The 27,360-nt window shown below is 34.7% G+C and overlaps 1 protein-coding gene across 2 annotated transcripts; it reads right to left on the reverse strand.

The window, feature by feature from the left end:
• On the reverse strand, positions 1-26,902 carry LOC139993122 (aminopeptidase N). Of its 2 annotated transcripts, none has more exons than XM_072014584.1 (12): positions 26,661-26,902; positions 25,700-26,236; positions 24,901-25,347; positions 24,234-24,417; positions 23,800-23,959; positions 19,842-19,923; positions 10,714-11,063; positions 8,853-9,130; positions 7,968-8,161; positions 1,426-1,731; positions 1,248-1,326; positions 1-427 (listed from the first exon to the last, which is right to left on the reverse strand). In XM_072014584.1, the coding sequence occupies exons 2-12, from the start codon at positions 26,176-26,178 to the stop codon at positions 215-217; spliced, it is 2,772 nt and encodes a 923-aa protein (XP_071870685.1). In that variant the 5' UTR covers positions 26,179-26,236; positions 26,661-26,902; the 3' UTR covers positions 1-214. The 2 variants fall into 2 exon arrangements, with proteins under 2 accessions (XP_071870685.1, XP_071870674.1); XM_072014573.1 differs by lacking the exon at positions 26,661-26,902 and adding an exon at positions 26,470-26,625 and having other exon boundaries at positions 25,700-26,384.
• Positions 26,903-27,360: the final 458 nt, after the last annotated feature.

Genomic DNA, 27,360 nt, shown 5'->3' on the forward strand with positions numbered 1-27,360 from the left:
CACATTAAATTATAAAAATATTCCAAATCTTCATAGATTGTATATTATATCTCTCTATCGATTAACACAATCATTGATTCCATGATCGTGTTAATGCATTCTATACAAATGATCATTCTCGATTTGTTCTAATACTTGATTGTATTTTTATGCGCCTCGGTTGCTCGATGAACTAATTGAATATATTCTAACTACAGTTCAACTGAATAAGTTTTTAGTAAAATCTGGTAATAAATACTGAGAATATAATGAGAAGCGTTGCAAACGTCAGCGAACTGGAGGAGTTGAAATAGTGCCTGTGAGTGTACAACCAGTTCTCAATGGTTTCTTGATGGACGTTAAGCCATTCCAAATTTCTGGTTGCTTTCAATAAGATAGTCTCAAGAAAGTCTGGTTTCAATCTCTCCTTCGTCAAAAACATAATTAACTGTCAAGTAAAAAATGATTGCATACTATTAATTATTAGCTTACATACATACAATGATACATACTCCTCAGACAAACATACAGATTACTCGTTCAAAAGTTAATAAACAAACGATTGTTACGAACTACTTAAGTACCAAGCAAATTTCACAATTTTTATAGATATATTTACTAGTATGAAGTTTATGTTACTACTATATAATGGAAAACCACAAGGAAGAAATATAATCAGCAATTATAAATCTCAATAACCAGTTATTGAATATTTAAAAAATGTTGAGTGCTATAATTTTGAATATATCCTTGATTATAATCACCTACAATATTTCATAAATCTATTACCTATATATTTTTATATATTACATCATATTTTTTGCATGTGCTTTTATATTATAGTTATGAAACTTTCTAATACTACAACAATTGTGAATAGCACGTTTAAACATTTGTTCGTATAAGTTTTCTTCGGATTCATTCTGTATCTCTTTTCACTGTTGGCTATTGTACTAACGATTCTTTGTAAAAACATAATAACCAAAGTATACGTCAAATATATTGATTAGCCATGTTGTCCTTTTCAATTCTACTCTTGTCATATAAAAATGATTAAAAACATTTATAAGTTAGATCAGACAAAGGAAACGCATGAGCGCATAAAGAAAGACAATAAGAGCATATTTCCATAAGGAAAAAGAAAAATTAAATTAGAGGCTTTGATAAAATTCATTTTGTGATAAAGACCGACCAATGCATTTAATTAAAGTAAAAAGAATTAAAATAAAGTTTTAAAGTTAATATATTTTAATTAAACGTTATTGTACCTGCGTAAATTGATCCTTATTTGTAATTGCGCTTGCAATTATGTCAGCACTCGATTTGATGATGTCTTCGGCTTTGTTTCTGAAATCAAAAAGTTCTGTAGATTGTACCGATCCAATCACACCTCTATATTATTAGATCGGATTCTTAACGATGAAAACAATTTCAATTGTCAATTACAATTTTTTTATCTTCTCAACTTCGCTAGTGAGCACTTCCAGAGCAATGCTGACACCCTTTGCATTCTGAGACACTACATTTAGAACTGCATTATCAAATGTCACAGCTGCGTTTTCCTGAATAGAAATGTGTAAGTATTCCTTCAATAGATCTACTGACTCGGAACAAGCCAAGAGAGACAGTAAACTCTTTTTTTCGGTTTCGTCCTTCGTTTTCAACAATTCGGTCAGAGTGTAGTTCCACGCTTTTTTATTTGCAGATCTTATTCCATCACAGAGAATATTGTTTTTCAAGTCAATATCAAATCTGTAAATAAAGTAATTATTTTTTTGTTAAAAAAATTCATCTTGCGCTATACATATTGACTATCCTAATATCGGCAATATCATTTAATTCTGCTTCGACCCTCCATTTTTTGTGACTCAACGTTTCGCTTTCGTTTCAATCGAAAAAAAAAAGGGTTTCTAATATTTCAAAGAAACTTTTAGCATCCAATTGAAAACAGGAATAACGCATACTAATTAACGATTACTTCTCTCAATCGTAAGAAATATTCTGGCGATTGGAAATGATATAGAAAACGGAATACAATCAGGAATTTATATTATATACATATTATATATTTATATATTTTATATATAATACATATAATTTTATATATAATTTTATATATATATATAATTTTATATATAATTTTATATATATATATATATAATTTTATATATAATTTTATATATATACATATAATATATAGAAAGTATTATATATATGTCGGAGATGAAAAGACACCGGCCTTCCCTTTGAAATTCTTTGGAAAATCCCCAATATTTTAATCTTTATAAGTTAACACGATTATAATTGTACGAGATTTGCGATAATGAGCTTGGGCTCGAGACGACAACTAGTCGCCGAACGTAGCCGCGGTCACGGGATGAACGTTTTACCTAACAAAGATATAGAATTGCATAGCTCTCCTTAAAAAAGAAATAGTTGTACCAACACCTAACAGTAAACATTCCAACTGTCTCTGCCTCGTGGCTCGCCACACACATACCCTATTCTTCGGGTAAGATTTTTTTTTTTTTTTATTTGTTTTATTAAATTTTTACAATTTAAAGGACAGAAGGACATTTGGTAAAATGTTATAGCTTAGAGAATAAAAGAATAAAAAAAATAAAAAATAAAAAAATAAATAAAAATAAATAAAATATAGCATGTGGATGGTTACCCCCAGCGGGGTTCCATCTTCTAGGTTTCCTATTGCATCTCTATTTCGAGGTCTGCGGGATGCTTCCTCTTCAGTCTACTTTCTATTTTAGTTTCATTTGTTTCAGCAACCAGCTGGTTTGGGTGTGCTGCAAGTCTTTCTTTGTACTTTTTTGCGTATCTAGCGATTTCCTCTTTGACTGTTGGAATTTTTAGATCTTTTCGTAGATCTTCATTTCTGACGTACCATGGAGCGTTAACTATTGTCCTTAAAATTTTTGCTTGCTCTATTTCTATTTTGCTTATGTGACTCATTGCTGCCGTCCCCCATAGTGGGACTCCGTATGTCCAGATTGGTTTGATTATTGTTTTGTATATATTTAGTTTATTCATTGTGCTTAATTTAGATTTTCTATTGATTAACCAGTACATCTGCTTCCTTTTTGCACTTATTCTGTTTATTATTGATTTTATATGGTGCTTCCATGTAAGGCGTGTGTCTAAATTTATTCCTAGATATTTGACTTGCTTTGTTTGTGCTATGTGGGCGCCGTTCAGTTGAATATCTGGTGTTTTTCCTTTTCTAAGTGTAAATGTTATGTGGTTGCACTTGCTGGTGTTCACTTTTATTTGTTTGTTTTGCAGCCATTTTTCTATTTTTGTAATGTGTTCTTGTAGTAGTGCGGCGGTCGTTTCTAGATTTGCATGCCTCACTAGTATGGCCGTATCGTCCGCAAACGTCAGTGTTTTGCTGTTGACAGTTGTTGGTATATCTGCCGTGTATAGTGTGTATAATATTGGTCCTAAGACACTTCCTTGCGGTACTCCTGCCTTCATGTCCTTAATTTCAGAGTATGCATCATTTATTTTTACTACAAAGGTTCTGTTGTTTAAGTAAGATTTGAGTAGTTTGTAGATTTGTTCTGGAAATTGCTTTTTGATTGTTTGAAGAAGTTTTTCATGGTTAACTTTGTCGAATGCTTTTTCGATATCCATAAAGAGTGCTGTGCAGTATTGTTTTGTTTCAAGCGACTGTAAGATTTCATTGACGAGTCTATGCATTTGTTCTATTGTGGAGTGTTTATTCCTGAATCCAAATTGATGGTTCGGTATTAGTTTTTCTTTTTCTATTGTTGGTTTTAAGCGGTTATATATTACTTTCTCTAATAATTTGGAAAACGCAGGTAGTAATGATATCGGCCTGTAGGATGCAGTTAAATGTGGGTTTTTGTTTGGTTTGGGTAACATTACTATCTGTGCTATTTTCCATAGTGTAGGAAAGTACTGTATTCTTAGAATTGCGTTAAATATTATCGTTGTTAGTTTTATTGCCTTTGGGGGAAGGTTTTTTATGATTTTCCCATTGATCAAGTCAAATTCTGGTGCTTTACTTGTCTTTGTTGCCTCAATTAAGTTTGTAACTTCTTGCGCTGTTGTGCTGAGTATGGTGCAGCGTTTATCAGTTGTGTTGCTGGCATTTTCCACTTCTTCATTTGTTTGCCATCCAGAGATGCTGTTATTAATTTCATACGGCGAAAATATATTTTGTAGGTGCTTTGAGAATTCTTCTGCCTGTTCTTCGTTGGTTCTGGCCCATGTGTTGTCCATTTTTCTGATTGCTGGGATTGTTTTTATTGTTTTCTTAATTTTGTTAGTGACTTTCCATAGGGAGTAGTCGGTATTCTCATGCGCGGATAGTGATTCGATGAATTTTGAGAATTCGTTATTATGATGTTCCCTTATTTTATTCTTTAGTTCCTTTGCAAGTTTATTTAGGTTTTTCTTGTTTTCTCGTGTTCTCTGTTTTTGACATTTTGCTTTCGCTTTTCTTTTTTCCCTGATTTTGTCTAGGATGTCCTGCGAAATAATTTTTGATTGCCTGCTATTTGTTTCATAGGTGGTGGTTACCCACGCTGCTTCCTGTATTATTTCTGTCAAAGTTGCTACTGCCTGCTCAATGTGTTCAGGTGTTTTCAACGGGATATTGCAGTTGATTTTGTTTTCGATCAGTTCTTTGAAAGTTTGCCAGTTGGTGGTTTTATTGCAAAGCGACTCTGACTTGTTATAAAGTAGTGGTTTGCTTGTATATTCTATTATAATTGGTGTATGGTCGGAGTTAAGCTCGAGGCTGGTTGCTATTTTTAATTTGCTTACATTTAGCCCTTTTGTTACTGCAAAATCCAACAGGTCAGGTATTTTATTGGGGTCTGTCGGCCAGTACGTTGGTTTTCCTGTAGATAGTACGTTGAGGTTGCTGCTTCTAATGTATTTTTCCAATGTTCTACCTCTCGGCGTGCTAATTCTCGAACCCCATAATGTGTGCTTTGCATTAAAGTCTCCTGCCGCTATATATTTGTCGCCTAAGGATCGGAAGTACTCTTCCCATTTTTTAAGTGTCATTTTGTGTCTCGGAGGTACATATACTGCTGACATCTGGAAGTAATTGTCATTGGTTTGTATTGTGACAGTGGTTGCTTGTAGGTGTTCTTGATTTGTTTGACTATGTAAGTGATGCTTGATGTCATTTTTTATTATTACTGCAGTTCCTCCATGTGCTTTACCTGAGGGATGTTTGGTATCGTATATGGTGTAGTACGGTATTTTCATGTAGTTTTTTAGGGTGAAATGTGTTTCTGAGACAAGTAGTATATCAATATTATTTTTATACAAAAATATTTTAGTTTCGTGGGCTCGCTGTTGCAAGCCATTGGAGTTCCAGACTGCTATTTTCAAAATGTCCATCTCTATTTTTTACTTAGCAAGTTAGTGAGTAGTTGTAACATGATTGTTGTTTGTTGTGCTTGTTGTCTTAGTATTGTGTTTAGATCACTTACCATTTTTCCTAACATTTCCATACCTTTAATGGATTGTTTGAGCATTTCTTTGATGTCTGTAACGTCTTCGATGTTATTGTTTTCATTCTGATTGTTTGCATGCGTTGGTTTGCTAATGTTTTTAGTTACTTGTGCGTAGCTTCGTTTACCTTGGGGATCTATGTTTCTGCTTATAGCGTTTAGTTCGTGTTGTGCTTTCAATGTTGTTTCGTTATCCGTTATACTTTGTTGTGGTTGATGGTCATTGTGTGATCTGTTGCGAAGTGGAGGAAACAGTTTACGTTGTATTTGTTTCCTTATTTCACATCCTTTGTAGCTGGCTGGGTGGTTTCCGTTACAATTATAGCATTTAACTTCTTCTATTTTTCCTGTGTGTGGGCAGTGTATTGTTAGGTGATTTTTTGCACATTTAACACATGCCGGGCTTCTGTTGCAATAATTTTTTGTGTGTCCGTATTGTTGACACCGCATGCATTGTGGTATATCTTTTTTGTAGCGTGGTGGTTCCACTGTTACAATTGTATTTAGTATTTTTTTGATTTCATAGATTTCCTTGTTATTGGTTCTGGGTTCCAGTTCTATTAAGAATAGTGGCAATGGTTGCTTCGTATCGTATCTTGTCATATTGTTTATTGCTCTTGTTTCATGGCCAATCTTTCCTAATTCTTCACTTAATTTTTTTGTGTTAGTTTTTGGATGTAAACCTCTTATAACTATTTTATAGCTCCTTTCTGTTTTGAGTTGGTACGTGTGGTATATAGCATTTTTTTCCTTTAGTTCATTTATCACTTTCCTATAAACTTCTGGGGTGTTTGTTTGAATTTTTACTTGTTCTAATTTTGTTTGTTTTATTGTGTAGTTATCCTTCCCGACTATATTGTTTAGTAGATCAATAAGCGGGTCTATTATTTGGGCCTCAACAAATATTGGTGGTGGTTTTGATATGTAAGGTGATTTAGTTGTGGTTTTGCTTGTCGGGTCATTGTCTATTTCTTCCGTTAATGAGCTGAAGGAGTTTCTTAATGGTAATTCTTGCAGCCATCGCTGCTTTTCTGTATCTGGGTTTCCTGCAGCATTTGTGCCTGGAATTATTTTGCGTTTTTTGCTAGTCTTTGCTAGCTTCCAGTTTTCGTCCTGGTAACTTATTTCGTTGTCGTGTCTGCACTCCTCCTGTCTCCACTGCTCTTCCATTTCTTCTGTTTCCATATCATTTTGGTTGTTATTATTTTGCTGTTGTTGCTGTAAGCCTGGTAAATCTGACGACCCTTTTGTCTAATATTTTTCTCCTTTGGTTGCAATCTTGATTGTTGATATCTGCTGCTGCATTATTTGTCACTATCACTATTCGTAGCACTTCTCTGAATCACTTGACTGGAGCACACGTTTGCTTACACACATCTGTTCGCCTCGGTTGCCCGAGCGAGACTGCTTCGGGTAAGATGATCGCCAGATGCCGACGCATCATTCGCAGTTTATATTCAGATAGCCTGAGGAACCGTTACAAATCTTAGGATCTGGTTAACTAAAGTCCTTCAGATTGGCAAACAGTCATTATTATATCAGCCCGTATATCTGTCACCTATTGCGGCAAGATACGGCAGATCTGCTTTCCTCACGTACGACGCTTCCCGCTAGGAACTCTCTCAAGAGCGGCTAGCATCCTTTTCTAACCGCCAGTATGGAGATTAACCAATTAACAGCAACGTCTATTTCCCTCACCCTCCGAGCGGAGGCTTTCTTTGACGAATCCGATGACCTCGTGCCCTTAGGCACATCCCACCATAGTTTTCCTCTGCAGCGTCGTTGCGACGGAAAGTCATTCCTTTTCTTACAGTCTCATTAGTTGGATACCTAGTGTATTTGTACGATCAGTGAATAATCTACGTCTTAGCAGAGTTAATCAAGCGATCCTTGTATCACGAGGAGTAAGTCGAATCCGACTTAGACTTTGAAGCAAAGTAGATCAGTTATCCCGTGGGCCATGGATTCGCTATATCGACTCCACGATCATTGTCATTATCGTTCGATTATTGAAGCCGGTAGTTTATCTTGTATTTGTGACAATAAAAGATATCATCGATTGTACAACGACGATGAGCGACCCTGGCGCAGATTCTTTACACGCCCCAAACCCAAGTGCTAACGCCAACCCGACATATATATATATATATAATATATATTTTTTATGTATATTTGTTATATATATAATATGTTATATATTATATATATAAATATAAAATAAATAAATATATATGTATATATATATTTATTTATTCTTTAATTAACTTTTACTATCGCGTGATACATAAGTTTTCGTATAATTAGAGCAATCGTCATGATTCAATAAAATGCATTTAAGTTTAACAATTGGAAAACAATATAATTGCAAGATTTGAAAATGATATACACCATCGATAAATCTTCATTTATTGTGAATAAGTCAACGATAAAAGGTAGGAAAGATTAAAAAAGAAACAAGTGAGAACAAAAATAGCAACTTACGATCTATTGGAATTACTTAACCATGCGTTGAACTCCCTGTTGGTATAATCTTTGCATTCGTCAACGCCAGCTCTGCAGGCCCATTCCATTGCGTTTACCCTAAGAAGTTTCACGATATCGAGCTCTTCGCCTTTCTCATACGGCTTATACTTCACTTGATCCGTCACGGATTTCATTATTTTTCGAATATAACTCTGCAACGATTTTGAACTTTTATTTAAACAAAAATAGAAAAATTGGTTACATTAGAGCAAAAAGATCTTTTGGAAGGAATATAATATGTGCATCCTTCTTATTACGTAAATTCGATTTTTTCTGCCTATTATATTTTGTGTGAAATTGCCTACTGTCTGTTTTAAAATAAAAAACGTGCAAGACCGTAAATATTATGAATGAACATGATATGCAAAAATCTTTAAATATCCAAAGTACAGTACTCTGTTTAGTATTTAAGAGGTAAATTAAATTTCTGTCTAGGTCTTAATTGTGTTAGTTGTGTTCATAAAAATATGAATTTGCATAAATATTTGGAGTCTACTTATCATAGAATGATTAGACAAAAATTACACTAGAAAAGATCTCTTGTAGCCATTTTTCATCGTGTGTATAATAATATATGACTACTATATTATTTAGTCAATTAAAAACTTAATTTTTTAATATAAACTAAATTAATAATTCTATAAATTAGAAATAATTAAAAACAATTTCTCTATCACCAATAGGATAGCCGTTATTAATATAACAATTATGGAAAAATAGTTCATATCTGCTCGACTTATATAATAACCTATATAATTACCAAAATGAGTAACATATATCAGAAATTATGAATTAAAGTATTTGGCTTCTTTAAGACATATTATGTTATAAATATATGTATACCATGAAATTATTATATTGTGCAGAAGTACGTAACATGTTGTGCAAAAATTGCATATTCCTGAAGGTCGTTTGCCAAGGCACGTAATCTGTTTCTCTCTCAAGGTAAAGTGTGAGTGTCAATGCAACCGTATAGTTCAATCGGTTAGTGCGAGCCATGTTTAAGGCATCATCGATTAACTGAGCACGGTTTATGACGTGGATATTCTCGTAGTTATCCGAATTCAGCTGCATCGACAACAGTTTCCACATTTCTGGCTCATAATTCACGCGATAATAACCTAAAATAAACCGAGCAAATAATAATTAAAAAATGAAAGTATGTATGTGTTATTCATCTTGCAAAAGATTGAACCAATTCAGATATATTTATAATAACGGTTGGTTTAATTATCTTGCACGCTTTCTAAAAAATTTAGTTAATTATTAATATAATACACATATTTTTATAACGTTGAGATATACTTTTACAGTATAATAAATATTTGAAATTTTTTACAAAATAGTTAAACCACAAAAATTGATGATTTTTCAGATAACACAATTATAAATTAAGAACATGTTGTAATTGTCTAATTTCTATATTAAAATATTAAATTACTACGACATTTAAAGCTACGATAATTATTATTGTATTGAAATATTTATAAGAATACTTTTTCAAAATTTGTAAGCCTCCTAGCTCGAAATTTAAATTTGCAATTCCTACAAAGCTGCATAATAATAAACATGTTGTTTCTAACTACTACATAAACATGTTGTTACTAACTATGTAAAGATTCCATAAGTTTTCACAGCTACTATATTTTAGGAAATTGAAAATTCATTCAATTTAAGTTGCAATTATTGATGCGTAATTAAATCACTATAAATTCCCGCATAAAAATAGTTTGTTTCTTTCTACGCAGTAACTTAAGTATCAGTTTATCATTTAAAAAGTTAAAATTATTTTGTATTACATATGTTTTAGTTAATAATCTCAAAACAGTTATGTAATAAATTTTCTTCAAATCTATTTATTAAAAAAACACTTATATTCTATTTATGGTTTTATAAGGCAAAAGATGATACTAAAAATAGACAATTTAATTTTTATTAGAGGAAAAATAGAGAATGAATAAATAAAAAATTAGAAAATTCACTGACTAAATATTACTTCCTAAATTCTTGTTTGAAGATCAGTAATTTGATCGCGTAGATGAGTATAGGAATTTTTAATTCAGTCTTTCTGGTACTACAATAGTTATACTACAGAAGTTTGATTATTCGAAATATATAATCATGAAACGCGCCATTTCTTTATTTTTCACATTAATCATATCAGGATATTTATTATTTTTAAGCATATTTCATCCTGAAATGAAAATTATTGATGTTAAACCTATAGTAATAAATTTCAATTTATATGTATATTCAGAGTATTTCATCCATGTAAATAAAAAAATTCTTTAGATCTGTGGAATTGTTGAATTTTTACATGATTTGTTCTATATGGTATGTTTCCGCTTTGGAACTATTTACGTATGCAAATTGTTACGAGTTCGAACATATGTTATATTGGGTAGAAATTATGCAAAATCATATATAATGTGACGAATACAGTGCCCAATAAAACCTAAAAAGAAATATATTATTTCATTTATTACTATTGTTGTATTAGTATTAGTTGTTGTAATTTATTAGTTGCAAGGAAATGTTCCCATACTTTTTAATTGGTAATTTAATACTTTTTAATTTATATTTTCAATTACGTATTCTATAAATATTAAAACTAAATAGGATCAAAACCCTACAATGAAAATGTACTGATTTCATTTTTTCATTTTTTCACTAGAAATTTTTAAATATAGCCAATATTACACACCTGCTTGCTGTGTATTCACAATAATCCACCCCTCTGTGTTATTAAATTTTATCGTTTCATTACGGCCTGGTTTTAACCATATAATTGGAGTAGTATTATTAAAGTCCATGCTAGACGACTTGACGTAAGTTATAGGCACCCACCAGTTTGCGTCATTTTTAGTTTCATAAAATGAAAATCGTTCTTGACTTAACTGCAGTTCATCGTCATGGTTTCGCTTCACATTCACAACCGGATATCCTGCGTTGTTCACCCATTCGTCCATGATTTCCCCAAACGAAGCTCCATCCCATTTTTTATTATTTCCAAGATACTCGAAAAGATTTGTTGAATTAGCAACTTTCTCTGCACTGCAAGAATTGTTATCTCTCGTTAATATAATTTGTAGGCAAAACAAAAGACAAAAACTTGAAAAGCCAATAACAAACATATGCAAATATCTTCTAAATGAAAAATGTTTACAAATATTTAATTTTTATTTAGGAAGTGTATATTGAGTGTATTGTGACTGTAGAGTCACAATGGCAAAGATATTATTTTTTACGAGTAATTGAACGATACTCTAAAAATTTTTGTCGTATTCTTTCAGTTTATAGCGTAAATTACCTATTTTGTTTAAATATTATTAAAGCATTGTGTTTTTATTCATCTTACTGAGCAAAGAAAATACGTGTGCTTCTTTTGGAACATATATCCCAATAAATTTTGTTATTTTTATTGCTAAATCGAGGTTTTCGTTGTATATTTTAATCAGGAAAAAGATACCAAAAAAATGTAGTAGTAACGGAAGACTTATAGAAAATGCTAAATGTACATATCCACAATATGTACGAAATCAGAATATGGGAAGATGTCAAAATAAAGGACAAAGACAATCTGTATCAGTTGCAAGATTCCTCTTTACAAAATATTCTGTACAAAATATTATGTATAATAAGAAATGCTAAATTTGTAAATATGTATATCTATATGTCGGAGATGAAAGGACACCGGGCCTTCTCTTTGGAATTCTTTGGAAAATCCCCAATACTTTAATCTTTATAAGTTAACCCGATTATAATTGTACGAGATTTTGCGATAATGGGCTTGTGCTAGAGGCGACAACTAGTCGCCGAACGTAGCCGCGGTCGCGGGATGAACGTTTTACCTAACAGAGGTATAGAGTAATTGTATAGCTCTCCTTAAAAAGAATAGTTGTAGCGGCACTCGACAGTAAACATTCCAATGATTTCTGACCCGTGGCTTGCCACACACAGACCCTATTCTTCGGGCAAAATGATTACCAGATGTTCATCGAGAAAGATATCAACAAAGAAGATTGTCAAATAAAAATTGCAAACAATCAGGTTAAAATTCTGCGGACTAATCCAGACTCCTATAGACAACTAACAAAGCTGCTAAAAACCCTGAACGCTAAATTCCACACTTATCAACTAAAACATGAAAGACCCTTTCGAGTGGTACTACGCAACATTCACCACTCTGCTAACTTAGATGAACTGAAGTACGAACTCCAAAATCTTAGCTATGAAGGTATCAATATCAGCAATATAAGACAAAAAATCACAAAAAAACCCAATATCTTTATTCTTTGTTGATTTAAAGCAAAAACCAAACAACAAAGAAATCTATAATATCAACTGATTAATGAACTCGGTAATAAAATTCGAACCACATTTTACAAAAAAAGAGATAGTTCAGTACAAAAGGTGCCAGAGATACACATAAATATTGCAACCGCAAATACTGCTGCGTCAAATGTGCAGGTTCTCATTTTACAGACCAATGCACTAAATCAGCAGAAACTCCTGCGAAATGTAATCACTGTCAAGGAGAGCACCCTGCGAACTACAAAGGCTACTCAGCCTACAAGATCTTATATAACAACCCAAACCCCAAACCCAGAGTAAAGGACCTCACGATTCCAACACCCAGCCCACAAAAACTATCTACTCCTTAAATCTCCTATGCTCAGGTAGTTCTATGAGTACAAAGCGGAAAGATAATCCATAATGAACATTCCCAAAATATTCCAGTCCCAGTTCCCAGTCCACAAAACACGAATAATCTCGACAGGTTTGAAAAACTAATCGAACAACAATCAGAGCAATTTAAAAGCTTGCTATCACTGCTTGCACTCCTTGTGAGCAAACTACACTGCGACGTAAAATAAAACCATTACACATAGCTCTTTGGAATGCCAACGGTCCAGCTCAGCACAAATACGAACTAGAATTCTTCTTGAAACAACAACAAATTCATGTAATGCTCATATCTGAAACCCACTTCACCGATAAAAATCACCTAAAAATAATTGGTTATAACTTCTATCACACCCAACATCCTAGCGGAAAAGCCCATGGCGGCACCGGAATTATCATAGAAACCAGCATAAAACATTATGAGCTTCCATCATACCAGAAGGACTACCTCCAAGCCACAAACGTAGCAATAGAATATTGGCATGGTCTAATCACCACGTCAGCAGTATACTGTCCTCCTAGACATTCTATCTCTAAAGAGGACTTCGATAACTTCCTCGAAGACCTCGGCAATAGATCCATAGCAGGAGGAGACTACAACGCTAAACATACCCAATGGGGCAGCAGACTTACTACAGTAGGAGGTAAAGATCTACTGAACAGGGTAAACACCAACAGACTTAATTACCTCAGTACAAACGAATCCACTTACTGGCCCACTGGCAATAACAAACTACCTGACTTATTAAACTTCTTCATAACCAAAAACATCTCGCCAAGATATGTCCAAATCAAATCTTCTGTGGAACTTTCTTCAGATCATTCACCCGTAATAGCAATAATTAACTCAACAATTATTGAAAATCTACCTAATGGCTTTATTCACAACCAACTCACCAACTGGCAACTCTTTAGGGAAATCTTCAATCGTACAACATCAGCCTGAATTCGCTTAAAAACAAACGAAGATGTAGAAGCAGCCGCCGAATACCTAAACACCACCAGCATAGTAAACGCTATCCGTTCTTCCACACCTATGAAGAGCTTCGACAATAAACACGAATATCCCCACCACATATTAAAAAAAAGTCATAGAAAAACTCAGATTTAGAAGAATGTGGCAGAGTCATGGAACACCCGACGACAAGCGAAAGCTAAATAATGCAACCCCTCACTACGGAAGGCATCCAGGAAACTCTCTTGTCCTCCGCTAACAATCCCTCCAATTCGCTGTCCGCAAGGTGAATGGGCGCGTAGCCCTACACAAAAAGCTAACTTGTTTGCCAGTCATCTAACCAACGTCTTCAAACCACATTCCCCCACTACTCCAGATGAAATAACTGAATACCTGCACTCTCCCTTCAAGATGTCTTCTCCTACTGAGCCTTTCTCATCTCAAGAAGTCATAGAATTAATCCGTCGTCTAAATCCCAAAAAAGCAACGGGGCATGATCTGATAAGTAACGAAGCCATTAAGGAGCTTCCCGTAAAAGGGATTGCAATCATCACTTCCATCTTTAATGCAATTCTCCGCCTTCAATACTATCCCAAAACTTGGAAAATATCATTGATTACTCTCATTCGCAAACCTGGAAAACCAATACATGAAACCAGCTCTTATCGCCCAATTAGTCTTCTTATCCCACCTTATCCAAACTATTCGAGAAGATGCTAATGATACGACTCCTTCCACTCTTAGAGGATCTAAAAACTCTGCCAGATCACCAATTCGGTTTCCGAAAGCAACATTCTATGATAGAGCAAATTCATCGTTTAACTCACAAGATCACCCAAGACTTAGAAAAGAAAAAATATTGTACTGCTATATTTCTAGATATTCAACAGGCATTCGACAAAGTATGGCATGCAGAACTTTTGTTCAAACTAAAGAAAATCCTACCACACACCTACTACTCCATCCTAAAATCCTACCTAACCAATAGGCAGTTCGTGGTAAAACACTTAGACGCTATAGCCTCAATATTTCCAATAGAACTTGGCATACCCCATGGCAGTGTCCTCGGACTCCTGCTGTTCACCATCTACACTTTTTTTTTTCTTTTTTTTTCGTGGGGAAATCCTCATGGACGCCTGCCCGCCCACTAGGGGGCGGCGGGTAGTGTCGGACTCTTACCGACTAAAACCCCACGGTGGTCTTCATGACGCTTGTCAGGAGTGTCCCAGTTCCTTTCTTTAGATTTGCTACCGCAACACTCCTTCGTCGTTGTCTCCCTTTGTTGTTGTGGGAAGCATCCTGTTTGCATCCACTCCCCGCATTCCCAGGGCCGTCGTGCGAGTCTGAGGGGGGGCCCAGACCCTCCTCAGCCTGACGGCTCCTTCGCCGCGCTCTTCTATAACGGCGGTAGTAGTGGTGCCGCGGTCTCGCGGCGTCGTATCGGTTCTCTTCGGCGAACCACTCTGACGGGGTCGCCTCTCTTTTCTCAGTTCTTCTCCGCCCGCTCCTTCGCTAGCATTACTTGCTCGCAGTAGTTGCGGACGGCGGCTAACTCCTGTTGGCCCCTCGTCATGGCCTCTATGACCATTTCAGGGGCTAGCCTATCGCCGATGGTGCGGCGTAGTACGCGGCGCGGTTCTTCCCACGCTGGGCAGCGTTCCAATGTGTGTTGTGCCGTGTCTTCCTCCTCTTGGCAGTGGTGACAGATGGACGTCACCTCTCTTTGAATTTTTAGCAGGTACTCCCCGAACACGTCGTGGCCGGTGAGTACTTGCGTCATCCTGAATGTGAGTGCAACTACTCCACGGTCCCTCCAGGCCTCTCAGTTGGGAAGGATGGCGCGGACGGCTCGGTGCGGCCGCGTGGTGTCTTCCTCCAGCAATTGGGAGCGCCACCTTTCCCATATTCTTCGCTTTGCCTCCCTCCGGACGTCTTGGTCCGGCCGGTCACAGTTAGTGAGCTGCGTTCCCCCGTCGCCCGAGCCCAAATCCCTCAGGTGATCGTACACCTGTTGGAGTGCGAGGGCTTGTCGTTCAAACGGAGGTGACGCAGCTAGCACGGATGCCGACGCATGGGATATCGTTCTATATCACCATCTACACTGCAAATTTACCAACTTCAACAGAGATTACCACATTTACTGACGATGTAGCCTTATTAGCCTCGCACTCAGACCCGACAATTGCGTCCTCTACTCTCCAGCGAGTTCTCGACTCTATGGAAGAGTGGTTCCATAAATGGCGCTTAAAGTCAACGAAAACAAATCTAGCCACATAACTTTCACGTTATGAAAACAAACTTGCCCACAGGTGACGATAAACAATATACCTATTCCAGATAAATAGTCAGTCAAATATCTGGGCATGACTCTGGACAGAAGATTGACATGAAAACAACATATCTTAGATAAAACAAAACAACTCAAAGCAAAATTTAAAAAGTTCTGCAGGCTCATCGGCCGACGTGCCAACTTAAACACGCAAAATAAAATTACATTATACAAGGTCATATTAAATCCTGTTTGGACCTATGGAACCCAATTATGGGGAACAGCAAGTAATTCCAATATAGAAATTCTCCAACGATTCCGATCGAAAACCTTAAGATCCCTAATAGATGCACCTTGGTCCGTCACCAACAAAATAATACGTCACGACCTCAAGGTACCCACAGTCAAAGAAGAAATATTCAAATTCAGCAATAGACACAGTACAGGAGTTAACAACCACCAAAACCCTCTAATTACTCAACTACTCGACACGTCGGAACAGATCTGCAGGCTAAAAAGACATTACACCTTAGACCTAAGCAGTAGATTTAAGTAGAATCAAACATACTATAAACACTTATTAATCATGTCATAGTACCACGCCAGATAAATTTACTTAAAATTCTCTACGAGAATTGATTGTTAATTAAACGCAAATAAAAGAAACAAAAAACTTTTTCTCAAGGGCGGTTAGCATCCTTCTCTAACCATGAACATAGAAATTAACCAATCAACAGCAACGTCCATTTCCCTCACTTTCTGTGCGAAGGTTTTCCTCGATGAATCCGATGATGCCGTGCCCTTAGACACACCCCATCATAGTTTTCCTCTGCAGCATCACCGCCACGAAAAACACACTCTCGTACGATCTCATTAGCGAGAAAAACAACTTCTTTACGATCAGTGAATATTGTCACGTTTTATGTTAACCACAAGTCCGACTTATACTTTAGAAGAAAGTATATTTGTTATCCCGTTGGCCGCGGATTCGTGATCGAACCTAAGACCATTGTCATTAGTGTCTAATCACCGCGGTTGCTTGTCAATTCTGTAATACTCACACTCGTGCTAATCAACTTTACCTCGATTGTATAACAACGATAGCTAGTTCCAGTGAAGATTCATTACACGCCCCTAACCCTAATCATAATGATAACCCGACATCATAAGTGGGCGCAGTGTCGGTTATAACAGTGCCAGAGCTTACGACCATCGTGCGCGAGTGAATTGAGTCGCTAGTACAAAAATCGAGGGCGGAGCCTAAAAATCTTTCGCTATCGTGTTTTAACCCTGACACCGCGGGCTCCGACCCTGCTGCATGGTGCGCAGCTATCAATCTGATTATGGAGGAAAATCCTTTAGAAGGCAACGCCCCAAAAAGAAACTATAATTTCAAGAATAAGCGTTGAGTCGACCTCCACGTAGTGGAAGCTTCAACTGGTAAATGAAGTCATCTGGGTGAGTCGTTTCCATTTTACTCCGATTCTGGAGTTGAGTGTTCAGTAATTGAAGAATCGGTAGCCTTGAGATTTTCTGGCAAAAAAACGACTGATATAGTAGTAGTAATGCGAGGAATAGAAAATACTTGTATTAAACGTACATTTCAAATTTGCCCACTGTATGTATTAATGGTTTTACATTGGAGATAATTTTTCATGTCCTTGCTGATAGTTATTTAAAATGTGACATCGTGATAGGTCGTGAAATTTTAAGCCAAGGTTTTGACGTAAATATTACACAAGATAGCCCCGTTATTTGCAAAACAAAGATAATTAATGCCTGTAGTAAAACTCCGGTAGACGAGACCGATAATAATGAAGTTGATACTGATGTAATTGGTAACGATAAAAGTCAATTAATCTCTGTTCCCGACAAACTCAAAAATTCCTTCGTTACGGGTTTCCTACGTCCTCGCGTAAATACGGGCCAGTTAGAAATACGGTCAATTTATCCTAACGTCACCGTGCAAAGAAGTCCTTATAGACTATATATCTTATAGACGAAGAATAGTACGTAAGAGAATAAGCGAATGAATTAGAGCAAAAATCATAAGGCCTAGTAATTCACCATTCGCGATCCCCATATTACTCGTGAAGAAGAAAGACGGCTCAGATGGATTATGTGTAGATTTCCGAGGGCTAAATAAAAATACGAATTACGATCTGATACCCTTTACCGCAAAATACAAAGCAAAGGCAGAACTCTCTGCTTGCCTATTGTCCCAAGAGGTTTTAGGTGGTCCGTTATTAATCACGTGCACCATTAATTAAGTAATTATGCACTTAGGTTGGGATAAAACGCTCGCGAAGCTGCACATTACTGGTTAAAAAGAATAGCGAAATACAGTTGGCTTTGAATTGCACCACCAATCGTGTGGCTAAATCGTGTTCGTTAGAATTACTAATCGATAAAACAGCAAGACCCTACGGTTTATTGCTACCCGAAAATATTGAAGAAAGAAAAGTAGGTACCTCCGATGTAGGACAGCAGGCTATACAGAACATAGAGATTAGCGCTAATTGTGATAATGATAGAGTCGACAAGACGAAAGCTAAAATACTTAGATTCAATTTTGGTGACTTTGTATTACGCAAAAACGTGGAAAGGAATCAAACTAAAGCATATCTAAAATTTAAAGGTCCATTTGTAATAGCAGTGATTTTGGAAGGAGATAGGTATATTTTAAAAGCATTAGGCGGTAAACGATCATATAAATGCAGTCATGATAGATTTAAAAAAATATGCCAGATAATTGTATTCCTGCTGAATTGGATGTCTGTAGTGATGGCAAGAACAGTGACCACGACGATATGAGTACCCCTATCTCAGAAGATCATTAGCACTATGACCATATAACATTTAGCGGAGTGAGTTCACATGCAGCCGGGGCTACAATGTAACGAAGCTCAGTGAGAACATAGAACGAAGTTCTGTGTGGTCGTACGATCTAGAAAAATGAGATAGATTTGGATACGAAATTGAGAATGGTCCATCATGTCATTACGATCGGGCTGGTAATCCACAGAATGCAACTAGCACTTTGAATACTAATTACAATGTTACTGAATTTTTATTTTCTTTTATTTGTTATTAAGACATCCGATCCAAATTTTTGTTGTTGAACTGAACCCTTGACTTATTGGAACATTTAATTAAATGGTAAATAATGTCAGTTGTAGCGAGCATAATGTTGAGAAAACATAATATTTTAGATACACTCGTGTGATTGTCAGGATGGCCGTGTCGGAGATGAAAGTACATCGGGGCCCCTCTTTTGGAATGTTTGGGAAAGTCCCCAATACTTTAGTCCAGACTTCTTATTATAGCCGTACTTAAATAATAAAACTGAGAAATAGCTGTTTATGATTTAATCCAATTATGTTTGCCCGAGATTTATGACAGTGGGCTTGGGCTCGAAGTGACACAACTGGTCGCTAAACGTAGCCACGGTTACGGGATAGACGTTTTTACCTAACAGAGGTATCGAGTAGTTGTATAGCTCTCCTTAAAAATATAGTTGACCGAGGGGTACAGAGAGGTACAGAGAAGAGTATACATGTGCAATTCCACTTGGACTGGGGTCAGTAAGTTGAGTTTAACTTGTACTGTGGACACTTAAGTTTAGTTACACTTGAATTGTGGACACGTAAGTTCAGTTCGACTTAGACTTTGAAAGAAAGCGCATTTGCTATCCCATCGACCGTGGATTCGTTATTGAACCTAAGATCATTGTTATTAGCATCTCGAGTATCTAATCGCCACGGTTACTTGTCAAATTCTGTAATAATCATATTTGTACCAGTAAATATCATTTATATTGTATAACAACAATGGTTAAACCAAATGGAAATTTGTTACACGCCCCTGACGCCAACGAAAACTCGACATATATATATCATATAGATGACTTAAATATACGTACTTCTGCTTGAGGTATTCCTTTAAACCCTCGTGGAAAACGTTTTCTGTCAAGATGTGTGACATCATTCGAATAACTGATCCCGCTGCAAAGATATGGATATATATTAGAGATTGGTTTTTAATAACTCATGATCATTATTCAGAAGTGATTATTTATGTTTACTATTCATTATTCAAAACATGCAGATGTAAGCAATATCTAGATTTCTTTGAGGATCAAACGATATACATCTGTATATGCATTCAATTTGTTTTCTTTTATTTTTAGCTTTGTTAATTGCATTGTTATTAAGGATTGCAAAAGAAAAATAGTAAAAAATTTTTTTCAATTTAAGCGTTTCTCATGTTAAGAAATGCTTCACCAAATGAATCGCGTACGTTTCATATTTTATTTAAAAATTTTGAATAAATTCACCAATAAAAGATATACAATTTGACCCTTCACTGTTCGATCATATGTAAATATGTATATTACGCAGACCATTGTCGACTTATACTATTCTTTTTTAAATTACACGATAATCTTCTAACTACAAGGAGCAAATAAGATTGAAAATTATTTATAATAATATTTTAGTCTTTGAATAAATATCCTTGTTCTCAAATTCGATTACTCTTCTTGCAAAGCAAAAATGATAATGGTAAAAATCTTTTATAATAATTATATCTTTTAGATTTTATAATATCAATATATTGCAATAAAACAGTAGGAAGGATTCTTTTCCAGTTAACTTTGTATGCGATGTGTGCAACAAATTTTTAACTTATAAATCCTATTAGCAAATAATGCATTTTGATCATTAATGATTTTTCTAATTTATTTATTTTTTCTAATGGTTTAGAACTGTAAAATCCAGCGATTATGATGTTCATCTTTACATTAACGTCTTGAGCTTGGAAAATTATTTCTATTAGATTAGAGAAAATACTATCATAAGAACAGGGAGATAGTCAATAAATTAATTAATCTACAATCCTTAAGAAATTCTACTTCTAAAGTCCATTTTTCCATTAAAAAGCTAGCTTGCTATTTACAATGTTACATTATTATATTTGTGTTAGATTGCTGTCTTTAAATATTCTATTAGTATTACATTTTCATAAAACACTTTTCGACTTTATCATTAAATAGTTTATTTAATGCAATACAATCAACGTACTTTTTCCAATTTCGATGTAGACAAGTTAAGTACTTATTTTTTAAAATATTTCTCATATTTTTATTGACAAAATATTAATTTGTTTCAATGATTTGCGCTATTTAGATTCTTTGAACGTTTATTCTTCATAGAAATTGTTAATATTAATAATTAATCAATTAATTGCCATACTAATCATATATTCAAGAAATATAATCAACGCCATTCTAATGTATCTCTACTAGCACTCAAAAGTATTCTGCAATTTAATTAGAGTATCAAATTAATAATTATGTGTTAATAAATAATGACGACATTCCGAATTAGTATTATATTATTGGCAGGAAAATTACTTATAAATAACTAATATGAAATCAACTAATTTGAGTTGTAGAGTGAGACCGATTATGATACAATTTTTCAACAAAATTTTTACCAAGACATCATGGAGAGCTTATTTATTCTCAAACTATCTACATATGTAAATGTAGTCTATAGTCTGTAGCTGTAGTCGTAAATGAAATAGAAAAGATTTTCCATACAATATAATTGAATGAATTGAAACTTATAATATAATTTATTCAAAAAATAGTTATTTGAATTTAATAGTTCTTATCATATTTCAAATTTTAATATACTGTAGTATCGTGGACGAAAGGCCTAAGAGATATCGGGCGAACTATAAACAATGTCGCGAGAAAGCTGAAGTGCCGACAGGCCTAACAATGTACTGTCGGTCCTTCAATCGAATAGTTTCGCGGAAAAGTCCAGCGTGACCCTGGCCACGAGAGGTTGCGGAACACGTGCGTAGTGGAGCTAAGACAAAAGACAAATGGATGCTAAGGGAGAAAGTTGAATGTCAAAGTGTCAGTTGAGAAGTCAGAGAGTGTGAGTTGAGAAGTCAAAGAGTGTCAATCGAGAAGTCAGAGAGTACGAATTGCGTTTTCGAGAGAGTATGGTCCGCGTAAAAGAGAGTGTTGGATCTGTAACATCAACCACATCTCAGTCCGCATCGGGGACCAGGCCGCGCTTGGGAGCCGATGGGCTGATGACGGAAGTAGGGATGTGGCGGCACTACAATGTATATCGCCAAGGCGAAGTGCCTAATGAACCCTCAATATCCCAACGGTCCTTTCGCCGAATGTACGAGAACGCCTAACAAACGCGTGGATGGTGGGGATATTGAGGGATGACAAAGAAAAAGAATCAGATTCCGCCGAAAGTAGTTGTAAGAGCTTCAATCTTGAAAAGTCGCGTCTGGAGTTCAGAAGTAAATTGTAAACCAAGTGCTAAGAAATAAATTCTCTCTTTTTATTTCTTTATTCTTATCTTTTACTTTTCATCTTCGATATCTCCTTTTTATTTTACGTAACAGATCCGTGGTGACGAGAGTTGCAAATTAACTATTTGGTTGTCTAAGTATAGTACATTATTGTATATAGTTCACGTTAAATAACCATCGTTTCCTGTTTAACCAACACCTGTTTAATCCATTTATTGTAAATAAATTAATTGTAGTAAAGATCCTACAATACTGTTGGTGAACTTTAAGAAGAATAATTAGATTTTACTATTTATTGAGAGATGATTTACTATTTATGAGAAGATGATATATGCTGTTTTTGATCATAAGTTCCTCATTTACTTATATAGTTTATTAACATTAATTTTCTTCTGTTGCAAATCGGCTAAGGTGTCCGAATACTTAAAGTGCTTCGTGAAAGTGTGTGAACACTTGTCGTAGAAAATTTTTGAAAATTATGGATGGATATATTGTGTCCGTTATTCGAAACTTTTTGAAATTTCATTAATGAAACATAACTACCTGATTATGTTGATAAAATTTGTAATTGACTCAAAAGTATAATTAGCAGAAATTTATTGCAAGAAATACACTTATTGCTAGTAAAAAACTAATGAATAGCGTAAATAGTGTAATGAATAATTGACTGTTGGAATACTTGATTTAATCTTCGCAAAGTCTATACTTGTAATAAATATTTCGTAACTTTCGATTTAAGTATTTTATCGAAAGATCTTTTTATAAATCGTACCGATATAATCATGACAGTCGTATTGTCACAGACGAAATCCGACTAAACAAAGCGATAAGATAGCGGAATTCCAAGCGTCTTAGCATGAGTGACCATCGGGATAACATCCGGTCACTCTATCCGTTCTCAGAAATATATGATCGATACCTTTTCCCACTCCCACGAATAAAAGAATTTAAATACTCTCCCTAAAATCATCCAAGTCAGTCTTGAACAGTCACGCCTAGAGCTCGGAAGTGTATTGCAAACAAGAAAAAAATTAAGTTTCTTCTTTTTCTTAAATTTCTTTTTTATTTTACGTGACAGTATCTCATGACAATGCCTAAAGAAATTTCAAATGTATAGTATATTGTTTTGTATATATTCATAAGAGTTCATATACTTTCGCGAATTATAATGTATGTATTGTACTTCATAAGCAATAGTGTGTGTATTTTATTTCGATGATTCTATGTGAAAAATTTAAATTCTGTAAAAATTACAAACAGATCCGTTATAGGACGTCTCCCAACTATTTATCGTCGAAAGTCTCACCTTTTATCTTTTGCCTGATAATGTTTAGGCCTAAGGTTTAATGTATTAATTAATTGATAAGATATGTAGGTCCCTATTATCTCTTGCGCTTAACATTGGCCAATAAATTGAAACTATTGAAAACTCACACCGTATTTGTTTATATTTTTTATCTGATGTTAAAAATGTTACGTCGAACTTTGCTGTTAATATTCTCGAACATATGTATTGGGAATTACTTCTAATAACTTACCTTTCTGATACGCAATATTGTCGAACAAGCTACTAATTTCTTGAGGCGTATTTGCGTTCTTGTTCATGGGACGCGGATTTTCGCCTGCATCTGCAATGAAAGCGTTTCCTTGTATGTTGTCAACGACAAACACTTCGTCTAATCGCCATTCGGGTAGTACCTACAAATATATTACATGATATTTGATATTATATGATACAAGAATATGTTTAAAGTAGTCGGCGAGAATTTAATGGTGAAAGATATATTAGTTGTTAATTGATGTAGAGGTCAGAAACATACGTAAAATGCATAGCTATATTAATAGTCATATAAAATATGAGCAACTGATAATTGAAATTCTGAGTGCAATAAAAATTTATTATCCAGTTTATAACGATTCCCTTATAACAAATTAATAGAATATAAGTAGAAGACACATTTATTACACTTACCTTATGAGTAATAAAGTATTGGAAGTAGTCTGCAAATCCTTCGTTCAACCAAATCCACGTCCACCATTCTGGACTAACAAGATTTCCAAACCACTGATGCGTAAATTCGTGGGCTATAATCGTAGTTATACTTTGCTTCGTACGAGTTGTGGTAACACCGTCTTGATAAAGGAGAGCAGACTCCCTGAAATGAAATGTTTCGATTGAAGTCTGCCATCAAAAATATAATATTTTTTAAATAGATTTTAATATTGCATTAACTTCATATATATATATATATATATACTTAGAATTTTCTTAATCTGGAATTTAGGACGAGGCTCTTTATATTTGGGACAATTTAAAAGAATGTGTTTAACGGTAGCTTAGCAATTGTAAACGTTATTCGTTGATGAATCAAATTTCTAAACTAGATATGCATATGTATAAACCTCATGTAGACAAAAAACCATGACATTTGGTTTTCTTAAACTAAAATTTCTAGTTTTAAGAAAGCACATCATTAAAACTTTACTGGTATGTTATATGTTTGATTCATCATCCGTTCCTAAAAACTCTTATACGCTTTGGTCGAACATTCGATGAGTTCGCCGTTGAAATTTGAACTTTGACCTGTTAAATCGAATTGTGATCTTGATCAACTTTGATTATGTGCTGCAACAATTACCTGTAAGTGACGAGACCCCAATTCTCCATAGCGCCTGGCGAAAAGTCCTGCAGCGATACCTGATCCATTTTTGGTAGATAATGGTTGAAATTGATGGTGGTATATTCATTTAAAGCGTCTAGCAATTTTTTACCCTTTTCTAAGGCGTAATGTGTCTGATTCACTGCCTGTGGCTTAGTACACACTCTGAACATGCCATCTTCGTTGCATTCATAATTGGAGACTATGAATGCCACTAAATAAGTGGACATCCATGGAGTTGTTTTGAACTTAGTTGTCTTCATGTCGTTTTCCACTTTTAGTTCTTCAACTGGCATGTTCGAAATCGCATGGTAAGATTTCGGATGGGTTATAGAAATGTTGAAGCGTGCCTTGAAAGCAGGCTCATCCCAACAAGGAAACGCTAACCGTGCACCTGTTGGCTCGAAATGAGTCGCAGCCACATATCTGCAACGTGAAAATAAAGTTCTCGAAAATATTGATCGTCTCGAGCAAAAAAATGAGCGAGAAAATGCAACAGTCAGTCGTAATTTTTCTTTACGCTTTATTAAGCAAAATGATGATGTGCAAAATTTTTTGGCCAATTAAATCTAAAATGAATAATTTAACTAATTTTAAATAATATTACATAACTATCTAACAGCGTTTATTTTATGTATTGGTTTCTTTTATTTATCATGTTCTTATACTCAATATTATCAAAATTATTTTGAATATCAATAAAAAATTACAAAATGAGTACAAAATGAAGAATTTATCTAAGAGATGACTTGTGAACTATATAAGAAGGTATTCTTACGTTAGATTGCCATTTTTGTCGGCAGATCTGCTCCTGTAGAATCCTCTTAATTGATCATTCACGACTCCAGAATAACTCACAGTAAGCTTGTATTTGTCTCCCTTTTTAAGCTTGTCATTAAGCATGATAATTAAAAATTCATGTTTGTCATCATATGCACTACTATTCACATTAATAGCGGTTCCATTTAAATTGTATAGGGTAATATTCTCTACAATGAGGTTCTTCATGTTCAGTGTTATTGTATGGGCATCCTGAATTTCAGCTACAATGTCGATCTTCACTTCACCGGTAAATTTGAAATCTATTCCTGATAAATTTGAATTCAAATTCACTGTCAAATCTAGCTCGTAAAAACTTGGTTTGGCTTCTACTGGTAGTCTATAGCTTGGATCGTCGACTTGAGAGCTGATCACGTCTCCAAGTAGGAGATTCGTGAACATCAGATTGATAAGGAACAGTATCAATATTCTTGCCATCTTGGATCGATTCGGCAAACAAGCTCATCCATTGGATGACTCACAGTTCGTTTATTTTCTATTTTGTAAAATAAATTATTTATTATATATTATTATTTCGGATCGTGAATGTTGATAAAATTTCTTTACTCGATTTTACTTGTAAATCACGCGAAACGTTAATTTGGGCGTATGTATTTAAATACTACACCAGATTCGTTTGCATTCTGCGATAGATTTTCAATGTACATACTTATTTAACGTTTCAGTTTGCTTGCAAATATTTATGAGATACGAATGAGAAGATAATACCGTAAGAAATATAGATGGAATCGTATACGCGTAATCCATCGAATGATTTAATGATAAGAAGAAAACGTAATAGCTTCCTTAATAGCTCTGATCATTATGACTTTCATATTTCGATCGATGTAGAAATTGATATTTTTGTAACAATTTCTTGAAATCGTCGGAAAAATACGTCAGTCATTAGCTCAACATACCTTACAAATCAATCGCTCAGTCGGTGGCGTAGAATGTCAGCTAGGAAGTTAGACGTCAACGATTGCCTTATGAAAGCCTACCTCTACAAGTGTTCATGCTTTATAAGGCACGCATGGACAGGATATTATCAAAAATATATCTAATTTTCCTAATCTTATCAATTGACGTGTTGTCTCGATCGAAGTTATTATATCGTCGGATAGTGCTCAGAAAATGGTCTGTTATATTCACGGAATTTCTTCTAAACGTTCAATTGTAAAAACGCGCATTTTAATCTAAGGCTTTGCCGATACTGCGATGAATTACAATGCAATACTTTAATATGATTGTTTGTACAAGCATTGATATTAGCAAGATAAGAGCAAGTTCTTAGTAGTTCGGTTCGTTTGGCTCTGTCTTATCGTCAATATCGCTTGAATATTAATTATATTATGTTAGGTAATTCTCCATCTTGATTTAGTAAAGTAAATAATGTAAATAAATTTTATCGTGATTATTCTATGAAAGAAATATGTTTTACTTTTCGAGTTGTACGTACTAATGTTTAATTCTTACAATATTTCGGTCGGGTATTGAATCATTAATTTCTCATCTATCGAATTAACCGATTGAGGAACAATCAGTGAAATGAGGTAACGCGATATTTTTAAAAATCATTCTTTAAAAAAATCGAAAACACAAAAAGAAATTCTATAATAT

Source organism: Bombus fervidus, chromosome 2, assembly GCF_041682495.2.
Source record: "Bombus fervidus isolate BK054 chromosome 2, iyBomFerv1, whole genome shotgun sequence".
Taxonomy (NCBI): Eukaryota; Metazoa; Arthropoda; class Insecta; order Hymenoptera; family Apidae; genus Bombus; species Bombus fervidus.